The sequence below is a fragment of the Pteropus vampyrus genome, unplaced genomic scaffold, assembly GCF_000151845.1.
Source record: "Pteropus vampyrus isolate Shadow unplaced genomic scaffold, Pvam_2.0 Scaffold86, whole genome shotgun sequence".
Lineage (NCBI taxonomy): Eukaryota > Metazoa > Chordata > Mammalia > Chiroptera > Pteropodidae > Pteropus > Pteropus vampyrus.
The window spans coordinates 5,141,225-5,153,021 of NW_011888867.1; the positions used below are offsets into that span (position 1 = coordinate 5,141,225).

The 11,797-nt window shown below is 36.4% G+C and overlaps 1 protein-coding gene across 1 annotated transcript in view; it reads right to left on the minus strand.

The window, feature by feature from the left end:
- The window catches only part of KIF1B (kinesin family member 1B), a 113,585-nt gene that overhangs the window by 82,310 nt on the left and 19,478 nt on the right, over positions 1 to 11,797 (minus strand). Inside the window, exons 2-6 of the mRNA XM_023532663.1 lie at positions 9,471 to 9,547; positions 8,530 to 8,709; positions 6,060 to 6,125; positions 1,889 to 2,067; positions 1,203 to 1,314 (exon numbers count right to left, since the gene is read on the minus strand). Of these exons, the coding sequence (XP_023388431.1) occupies positions 1,203 to 1,314; positions 1,889 to 2,067; positions 6,060 to 6,125; positions 8,530 to 8,709; positions 9,471 to 9,547 (614 nt within the window). The remainder of the gene's footprint in view (positions 1 to 1,202; positions 1,315 to 1,888; positions 2,068 to 6,059; positions 6,126 to 8,529; positions 8,710 to 9,470; positions 9,548 to 11,797) is intronic.

The window sequence follows — 11,797 nt, forward strand, 5'->3', positions numbered from 1 at the left end:
TCCAGTTTTACACTTTAATTATATGTGGTTTATTGCACTTCAATTCAGGAAAGTTTAGATAAAACTATCCAAAATGGATTATATCGAGGAGGCCATGGTTATGGGATTAACATTACTATTTCTGTAGATCTGACATCATGGAAAAAGAAAATGCTTTCACATAGGATGTTCTTTGGTGCCATTCAGACAAATTCTGACTACTCCACAGCTTTAATACTATAACCTCTGGCTAAGTAGTGTCAAGGTTTTGATCACCTATATGAAGAGTATATTTTTTAAAGTAATTTTCAGCTAAAAACAAATAAGTCACCAAGTAAAAGGTAATTCTAGTTTTTAGTGATATTGGTATCAGAAAATACTCGTTTTATAAAGCAAAGGATTTTTTCTAACTGCCAATACAATAAACCTAATTTAGGTTTAAAAATCTAGCTGTATGCTACTTAGGAATGTAGGCAGAGTAGAATTCAAAAAAATTTATTATTAAAAATAGTAACAATAAAATTAATATTTAATAAGTGGTTACTCTGTGCCAATCACTATTATATGCACTTAACCTATATTAATACTTAACAATCCTATGAGGATGGAGAAAACACGCATGAAGAGGTTAAGTAACTTGCCCAAGATAACTCTGCTGAAAAGTGGCAGAGCCAGGACCTTGGGCAAGCATTTAATTCCAAAGTCTACCACATTTAACCACTATGGAAAAAAGAGAAATTAACAAGCAAAGGCATCTGAAGAACATCAGAACTGCTGTGCAGTTTTTCATTTTTCAAGAATAAAACACATCTTGTCTGCTCCATCGTTTGCTTAAATATTTAATCCCACAGTAACTTTATCAGAGCTCAAAAAAATAAAATGCACATACCAAAGAAGCTAATAAGGTAATTAAGAAGTTTCAGTCAAGAAGAAGAAAAGATTTTTCTCCCCACAGAACTGTTTACATCTCTCGCATAGAGTTTTCGAGACCCAAAGTGTTGGATTTTTTCTTAACCCTATTTTCTATCTTGCAATTTCACTTAAGAACCTGTGCTCAAAACCAGTTTAGGGTGGAAAAAAACGATAAGCAGAAGGTATAAAATACTCTCCAATAAGCAAAAGGGCCACTCTCCTCCCTGCCACAAAATACAGCGGGTAGCAAGAGGGACTTCCAAAAAGCCCCACTCCACACAGCTCTGGCCCACAGACTGAAGTTCTCCTACCTTCTCAGTGGAAAGGTTGGTCTCGGCGTCATGTTTCTTCTGGGTGAAAACAATTGTAAACACAGCGTGGGAACGGCTACTTGTTTCATTCATGTTGGTAGCTGCCACTGTCCTAAATAGACAGAAAGGTGACCACGTGACAACAGAATTCTTAGATGAAAATTAAAAGGGAAAGCAGAATCTACATCATAGGCATAACGATCACAAGCAACAGCTTTAACCTAATTCACAGATTCCAAGACTTTCACATAAACTGCTCTTAATACACCTTATTTATGAGTCTATCAAGTTACCCTCCAACTCCAAGGGCACCACCTCAGAATCATTTTTTATACTCTAGGTGTCTCTTTAAAAATCCGCTGAGGCATTTAATTTTTACTTTTTTATTAGGTTGTCATTCAAGTGTCCAAAGGCACATGATAAACAACACTTTATTTTACCACGACTCAACCAAAACCTAATAGTAAAACTTAACCAAAGTTCGAACGTGTCTGATCAGTGTACTGTTTTGATGAGAAGATACCGAATATGCTGAAGCCCTCACTTCTCCAGCACAGCCAAAAAGGGATCTGCGGACACCACGATGACAGCAAATTCCACAGCTCTGTAGCCTCAGCTCTCCACTGGGAACAAAAGGCCTCAGAGTGTGCCAAAGACCTCAGTCATTAGTCTATTTCCTACCATACCTGGCTTTGTTCCCAGCATCCATGAGGTCAGCAATGTCTGTGTAGGAAGTGACTGCCAACTTTGACAGATCCTCCACATACGGGCCAAGAAGTGGGTGTTCACGCACGCGCAAATTACCCTTGTTTTTTGGATTCAGCAAATCGCGTACCCTTTCACAGTAAATTTCCATGTAGCTCACCTAGAAACAAATTATTAACGAATTAGGACTTTGAAAAAGACATCCTATACATTAAATAGATAAAACTATGCAAAGCTCTACAATGGGAGATCAGCAACCTTTATGACATGAAGTACCACAGTGCTAGTCCCTTTTACCCTATTGACAGTACGCACAGGTATCACCAAGTAGGTTAGAACCAGCCTTCTGACCTTCTCAGAAAGGAAAAGGAGGTAAACAGGCTATATCAGTACACAGTGGCTACTACCTGTCTTAAGCGGAAAAGATATTTTTAGTAGCAACTTATCAGTTATCAACATTTTTAAGAAATGTGTGCTGTCATCAAAATTGGAGATTACAGTAAGCTTACTCCAAAATCCTGGAGACAAGATTTCCATTAATGTTAAAACTAAGGAACAATATCGACATTCCAGAGCAAGGAAGACAAAAGAGACTGGCGACTCTAATACCGACCACAATGTGACTGATTATGGACAAAAAATGTATCTACCAGAAGGGGTAAGGGCTGATTGGGTCGGAACCTGATCGCGTGGCAGGAACCAGCCAAGTCTCCTGTGGGAAGAAGCCTCAGGCAATATACTTCAGGATTTTTCACCCCATCATTGGGACCATTCCTATCCAGGAGATGAATGTGTTAGGCTATCATTTCTTCACTTAAGGCAATTACACATTTCATTATCTAATTGATTCCTCTCCCTCTAATTCTATGCTCACCAAAAAACTAACAGCATTCCAACAGAAATCCGCCCACAGGAAGATAATATACTAGTCGTGCTGATGTGCACGTCTGGTCTGAGTAACAGTTATTTTTCATGGGAAAGTAACAAATCAATACGCTGATTATAACATCAGTCAAATGAGCTTCACTCAAGAGTATGACTTTGAAGGATGATGGTTCTGTTCCTAGTGTATCATCAGATTTCTAAGCAAACAGGGCTCTAAATTGAGGTTAATTCACCACAGCAGCCTAATTATGACACTTCCCCAGGAATCAGAAACTTCTGTATCACCGAGCTACTCAAGCATACAATATAACTTATGTGATTTTCAACTTTAAATTTCTACAGACACATTTTCAGAGATCTCTAATGGAGCCTCATCTCCATTTCTATTGTCTTTTGCTTTTATTCTATCTCAGAGCTGACTGTATTTTTATACTGCATTTCAAAATCAGTTTTTAAAAAAATTGAGAATGCTGAAAGATAGAGTAACTGATCCATTACAAGAATAAAACAAACAGTATGGAGGTTCCTCAAAAAATTAAAAAGGGATATACCTTTTGACCCAGCAATTACACTTCTGGGTATTTAGCCAAAGAAAACCAAAACAATAATTTGTAAAGATCTATGCACTCCGATATTCATGGCAGCACAATTTACAACAGCCAAGATATGGAAGCAACCTAAGTGCCCATCACTTAGGTTGGATAAAGAAATTATGGTTCATATGTACAATGGAATATTACTCAGCCATTAAAAAAAATGAAATGGACCTAGAGACCTAGAGGTCATTATACTGAGTGAAATAAGTCAGATAGAGAAAGATAAATACCATATGATTTCACTGCTATGCGGTATCTAAGGAACAAAAAAAAACCAAACTAATCAAAAACAGACTCACAAATATGTGGACAATTTGGTGACAGACAGAGGGGAGGGGAGTTGGGAGGCTGGGAGAATGGGGTGAAGGGTTAAAGAAGTACAAATCAGTAGTTGATAGTTGGGCACAGGGAGCATGGCAGAGGGAATGCGGTCAGCATTAACATGATGGCTAAGTGGAAGGCCTGCGGAGGGAGGGAGGGAGCAATTGGGGGAATCGTTTTATGAACATTATGGATGTCTAACCAATGTACTGTATACTTGAAACTAAATTAAATAAATAAATTTATTTTTAAAAAAGTATAAAACAACAGGACAACAAATAATCTTTCTAAAAGCGGGTCATCCTAGAAAGTGAGATGGTACTTTAATCATTCTCATGTACTTAAACTTGTACATACAATCCTGAATCCCACGAAGATATTACATCTTCTCGGAAAACTTGCTCCTTTTCACATGAGTATAAGACTAAGAGGACCCAAAATAACTGGGTAAAAGTTGATGTGCTCCATTACTTATTCTCTAATGTGCAAATCCATCTAATGCCATCACTATTTCTTTTACTTCTGAACCAACCATTGCAGACCCCACCTGGCAAATTCAATTCATTAAGCATCGGACATTTTCAGACACTTTCTAGGCACCTCCCAACTATCAGTAAATAAAACAAAGGTCTCTGTCCTAGTGAGCTTATGATTCTAGCGAGGGAGACCAAAAGCAAACAACTTAAAAAAAAAAAAAAAGGTAAAATTATAAAATAGGTTAGAATGTGGTTAAGTACTACGGAGAAAAAAAAGAACAGGGTGAGGGAGATGAGCGCAAGTTGCAGCATTATACAAGGTGCTCAAGGCCAGCCTTGAGAGGGTAAGATCTGAACAAAAGACTAGAAAGAGGTGAAAAACTCAGACAAAAAGATATACAAGGGAAGAAAATTTCAGAAGGAAAAATAAAATGTAAAGGTCCCGAAGCCGGAACACTCTTTGGTATGTTCCAGAAACAGCAAAAAGCCAGTGTGGCTGGAGCAGAGTGAGGGAGAGAAGCACGAAGGGAGGGACAGGTCCCGCAAACATAAGGGACCACACACAGCATCAACCAGGGACCTGCGCTGCACGCCACCAACGCCTGTGAACACTGCCTAATGTGAAAGAAACGGCTCTTTTCTCATTATCTACAAGCTCAAAAGCATTCTGTCATATGATACAAAACAGAATAGTTATAGGATGAGACCAGCTATTTAGAGAATTCATTTTGACAAAAAATAAATTTAGAGCAGCATATTCCCCTTTCAAATTATAAATGTATGCAACACTTCATAAGTAAAGAAAAAAACCCAAAGCATTTAAATGGATCAACTAGGAACTGTGTAAGTCCTACAAATAATCACAACATAAACATTTTTTAAAAAATATAAAAAAACTAGAGTTTTTAAGAAACAGCTTAAGCAAACTTTCTCAACAAAAGCCCCATGTTAACAGAACACTGTGTCATGGTTTCAGACGACAGTCCGGTTTCATTCTTTTGCATGTGGCTTTCTGGTTTTCTCAAAAGAATTTATTGAAGAGACTTTTCTTTCTCCATTGTGTTTTTGGCTCCTACATCAAAAATTAGTTGCCTATATGTGTGGGTAAGAAGACTTTAATAATATTAGTTGCGATGAAATTAAATACTAAAAATGGGGAGGGTATAAAATAATAGCTTCATAAAGTACATACAAAAAGTGGAAAAGTTCATCAAATAAACTAGTATACATAATTTTATAAAACTCTTCTTGAAAGAACTAAGGTATACAATGGATGAAGAATAACTTGCCAAGATTATAAGCAATTCTAAAGGGGGGGAGAGATTTGATTACATGTCTTTGCAAAACTCATGCCTATCAAAAGTCATTGTAATAACATTAAAAGAAAAAAGTTCACACAAATGAATTGCAATCAGAACATGTAAACAGACATAGGTATCATTTACAAGACTGTCTAACTATAATAATAAAGAAACATGAGTTTAAATACGAGTGAGAAATTTTCCCTCATCAAACTGGCAAAGATTAAAAAACAAAAATACTAAATGTTGACAAGGGCACAATGGGTGCTTACATCTTCCTGATGAGGTTGAAAATTGGTACAGCTTTTCTTTCTAAAAGGCCACCTGGCAATTCAAATGTACTGTCTGACAACCAACATATATTAAAAGGAAATAACTGAAAGTAAAGCCAGACTTATAAATAAGGATTCAACTGCACCATTATTCATTATTACCAAAACTTAGAAATAGCCTAAAAATAAGTAAAAGACTGGGGGAATGGCTAAGTGAACTATATAGCACGGTCATAATTTCAAGCCAGTTAAAAGGTAACATTTGGGGCGACAGGGTACGGAGGCCTTTGGTTGTACTCACCTCTACAGAGTAAGACATGTCTTCATTACAGTTGTCATTGATTTTCTCAAATAGTTCTTCACATAGCTACAGAAGCAGAATGAGAGAGGCATGAATAGCATAAAGCAGAGAAACAATACTCAAGACTGCGCGACCAATGAGCAAGATCGCCTTTCTCTCTTCTTTTCCTCAAAATAGTAATGGCTTTAACAACAAAGATGAATACTTTGCATGAAATAAACGGATAGTTTTAAATTCATTCTTATCTACATTCTCCCTCAATAACAGCATCTCAATAATGTTTTCTGAGAAAGAAAGCCACATTTAGGGGAAGGGGAAGAATTAAGCCTCTTACAGTGTTATGTCATTAATACATTTATGTGAATTCAAATCTTCATACTACCCTAGAGTAACTGTGATCTACTATCAGTATTATTATTTTAGCAGTAAAACTACTATTTTGGGGGTGGGGCACGAAGTAACCCTTGGTTGACCTCACAGATTGCAAGGACCTTGCCAGCTTACAATCCCTTATTTTTTTATTTATTTTTTACACCTACAGCACCTGGACTTTCTAGGTGGTCTCCCATCCAAGTACTAACCAGGCCCGACACTGCTTAGCTTCCGAGAAGTAAAACTACTATTCAACTATATTTTGCACATGTATTACTTACAATACATAAATTTTATTATACATTGTCCATTACTGTATATGTTATAAACTTACGCATACATCCATACATGTACAGAGCATCACTGTGACTGTAAAACTTCCCCCGTCTTGACCCCTGTACCCCAACAAAAGGCAACCACCACAGTGACATCTCTAACAGAAAACATTAATTTTCCTAGAGAAAAATTATAAAATTTCACTCTCCCTATCCCTTGAACTTATTTAAAATATGTGATATTTTAATAAGAATTAAAAATCTACTGAATTTTCATTTGTTATTCATTTAGGATTAAGGCGATCAATATACATTTGGAAAATAAACTTCGTGATTCTCTAGGAGTCGAAATAGAATTTTGAAAAATTTATTACAAATGGCAGTTTCTAAGTAATAATCACCTTTTAAAAAGTCATGTTTTTATATAAAAATAAAATATTCCAAAATTCTACCAGAAAAGATCAAGGAAAAGGAAGAAGAAACTAAGTGTGACGATGGGATAAATTAATATGACTATTTAGTACAACTTGCTATAATCTACAATGATTCTGTTGCCACAGAAGTATCACACAGTGATGAAAGCAGAGACTCCAGAACTACCCTGCCTGCATTTGGATCCTGGCTCTGCCACTTACCTGGGCAAGTGACATGACCTCTCTGTGCCTCAGTTTCCCCATCTGTAAAATGAGGATAGTAGCACCTACCCCTTCGAGTAATTTTAGGAGGACTACATGAGCTAGTATTTGTAAAGCACTTGGACCTGTGCTTGCTACAGATGTTTCATTAGTATTATAACTATCGCTACTATTATTTACGGAGGACAATTTTCAAATATATGTCTTAATACAGACATGTATTTTTTTACAGAAAAAATATATACTAATGTGTTCATTTTTCTGAAAATTTCCTAATCTTTATTAATAATTAAGCATTTCAATTATAAAGCTAAATTTAAATTACAGTTCAATAATCCATTAGAAAAGTAGCTATTGCTCCCTTATATATTTTATTCTCAAAGTATATAGTCACATCAGGCTTATCGTAAAAGAACTCTTTAAAATTAATTCCAAATATCATTAATAAGGCGGACCTTTTATTAACATGAATAACATTCCTCTCATTAATAAAAGACACCCTTTCTAAATACCCAAGTCACAACTCCTCTCCATTCCCAAACAATACAAGAGCAAAAGACTAACTGCTTTGAAAAAAAGAAACCTCAAGTTCCTCTCACTCTGCCTCCGAGAGGAGACCACGCTCTGGGGAACAATTACCCCTTTTCTAATAAAATTTCCTTTTGACTCTTTAAAAAAAAAAAAAAAACCTCAGATTGTTCAAGCTTGCAGTGACAATATTAAATTAATACAATAAAAGGAAGGTATCCACATGGTAACCCCCCCCCCCAAAAAAATCACATTCTTAAGAAGTGATCTACGTATAGAACTTAGAAAAAAATCAGACCAACAACATTCACCAGGGGTCCCCAGGATTCAGAACAGAGCCTGTTAACACATACTATCACTTTTTGAAGAAGCTGGTGACAATGTCCAAAAGACAAAATAACACGACACTGGATATACAGCAAAACCTTTACAAAACATCAACTTTCCCACATTTAATGGTAGACATGTATACGTGTCAATATTTTCCACTAGACTGTTAGTCCCCTGAGGGACAGGTGATTTATCTTTGTGCTTTGCATATGATAGTCCCTGAATAAATGTTTGATAATTAAAAATAGTTGTTAAAGCTATTGAAGCTACTCTTACTGAGGAGTAAGAGTAATGATGAGAAAAGGCTATTCGTTGTTTTTTGTTTCTTACCTGTGGAATGATGCCAGCCTGGCTTTCTTCTTGTTTACCCATCATCGTGTAAGATTTCCCAGCACCAGTCTGCCCATAGGCAAAAATACAGACATTATATCCCTCGAAAGCATGTAAGAGCATTTCCTTTCCAATATCATTGTACACTCGGTTTTGAGATGCAAAACAGGGATCTTCTGGCTGTAAAGATTGAAAAGAGAAATAAATGGCATTTTATTCCTATTCTTTCCTATGCTTATTTGATTACTTCTGTAATAAATAAAAGTGTTTGGAATCGGAATAGTCACCTAAAATATACTATACTTTAAGTTCCCCCTACATGTAGTTTATTTTTTTCACTTTACACACACACACACACACACACACACACACACTGTCACTATTAAGAGTCATCCAGGTCAGCCATACATAAAACTATCTACATGAAATTCTCTAGCATGATTACATTTCATTTTCCATAATCTTAGAAGTATCACTCCTTCCATTCATAGGGAGTTCCAAGAAAATTTTCTTGGAAAATAGGACTGAAAGATCAAAGGTCAAGTCCACATATAAAAAATACTTCTTTGAAGTTGCTCCAGGTAGTGTGGCTATTTCTCAATAAACACAGCTTTCAGTGAAGAATGTTTCTGACCCTTTGCCCAGGCCCTTCTCTTGCCAGTTAGGCTTTGTCAACAGTTTAAAACGTCTCCTAACCCAACACACAACAGGAAAAAAAGAACCAAAAAAAGCCTAACAAAGAGATGCAGTTTCTAAACTCTAGTTTAGAAACAATCCCGAGAAACCAGCACAATGTCCTATAATGAGTAAAGATACTGCGAAGGGCCCTATTCTCCACTTTGCTAGATGTCAGTAATTGCTGTTTTCCTTGTTGGACTTGCAGGCTCCTTTAAAATGTTCAAAACCCACACAGTTCTCTTCTTCCCCAAGACTCCACTTACCGAGGTGTGAGACCAGTAGGAGTAGTCAAAGCTGAAGGACTTTGGAGCTTCCTTTGGGTTCTTTGGGTTAACAATACCTAGGGGATAAAAATGTTTTGATTTTATAAGTCACTCAGTTACACGATCTTTAGTTCAATATGATGTCAATTGGTAAGTTCAAAACAGCCAAATCAGTAAATTCACACCACTGAATCTGAATAGGGCAATCAGAAAATGAAAATAATCACATTTTTAATAGATGATCTATATACGGAACTTGAATCAGAGCAGTAACATTCACTGGGTGTCAGTCACCAAGATTCACAACAGAGCCTGGTGCACGGGAGGAACTCATTAAATATCCTGTGACTGAACCCTAGGTAAGTTAGCAGCCGAAGTCTGAAAATGGGTCGTGTTACTATTTCAAGGTGCCTCACAGGTTTCAAATATTTCAACACATCGGAAATAAAAATTAGAAAATTATTGAATTAATCTAACTATTATTTGAAACAAACTTTTTAAAGCTCTTATCTACTTTAGAAAAGCAGATGGTAATGAAGCATTCATTGGAAATCCCATTCACTAATACATAAATTATTATACATGTACATATATGTATATATGTGTATACGGTAGGATCACCGACCACTAAATCTTCTGTGCAATGTTATAAACGGTAAAATTACTTTCTGACTAAAAAACATGAAGTATCTGCTCATATTAAAAGTGATTTCTCGCGGGATTAATCCAGTCCCACTCCACTTCCGGGGCTGAATGCTGAGGCTGAGCCGCTCTCCCTTTCTCATACACGCAAAGCTCTGGCTCCTCAGATTTCACATGGAATAGAATCCTTATAACATGTGGCCATGAAATCTCCTCAAAGTGCAGACATCTCGACCAATCCACTTCTCTAAGGCAGGGCCACATCCCAGGGTATCAGTGATATCAGGATTAAAAAATAAATCTGTCCAGAGCAGCTGCTGCTCAAGACACAAATAGCAACAGTTGCTAAGGTGCTTAGTTCTCTCTCTTGCCGGATTCCACTGGGTATGGAGACACACTTATGTTCTAACCTCAGATGCTGACAGAGTATTAATAGGGCTCACACTGCACATAATCATGTGACAAGGAGATGTGGTTCTAGAAAGAACATCTCCCACAAACAAATGGGAACTCAAGCAAGGAAGAGTGCTTCTAACCAAAAGGCACTATATGTAAAATTTAAATAATAGCCAACCTTCATGGGGCACTTACTCTAAGCTGTAAGTACTTTGTCTACTAACCTACTTAATCCCCCAACCACTCAATAGAGTAGATGTTTTATTATTCCCATTTTACAGATAAACCATCACAAAGGTTAAATAATTTACCCAAAGCTACAGAACTAGCTAGCAGCAATCCAGGAGGTGAACCTGGAGAGTTGGCACCCAAGCCCACACTTTTAATCAAGACAGCCATCACTTAAATGCTTATTCCCTACAGGCAGCCACTGCCAGGGCAAACACAGTATGGCATTTTTATGCAGATGCATACATATATGTGTGTGTATGCACACGTATGTCATAAAACTTCTGAGCCATGTTTCAGTCAGTCTTTTAGCTACTTGCTGGTGGTACCACTTCCTCCAAGAACAACTTAAGAAAGAGCTAGTTTTCAGATCTTTTTGTTCCCTTTTTCCTTGTAAAGAAAAAGAAAAGCTACAACAGTAATTTCCTTGATTCACATGAAATCCTTTTCTTCTTCCTCAATATTCCCTTCTCCTGTCTTTGAAATTTCTGAAACTAATAAATTTTCCTAACTTCCAGCTGCAAAACCAAGCTGTCTTTTAAATAACTGCCTCTGGACAATGACAAAACTCTTTTTATTTTAACGTAAGGAAATAAAAAATAATTTTAAAGTTACTTACATCATAATTATGTCAAACGAGATTAAACTTATCCACAATATTTAACAATTTTAAATTCTTAAATGAAAGATATTTCCTTAAGACACCTTAGGACAATCAAAACTCAATGCTGTGTTACCTGTTTAAGGGGAAAATGTAATAAGCAGAAAGCCTCAGAAGGGAGGGGTGATTTTTACATGTTAGGTTGGGCAGTAGTTATGGAGTCTTCATGTTTATATGTACATTGTATTATCTTTAATTCATAAAATATTTCCTAATAAAACATTTTAAAACTCCATAACTATGCAAATAAATAAGGATAAAATATTAATGACAGCACCTGAATTCATCAGAAGCCCATGAACTCCGATATTATTTCCACGGACAATGAATTAATGTTTTCAAATATGCCAAAGTATTTTTCTTTTTGAATTAATAATGACTGAGATCTAACTCACTTCTT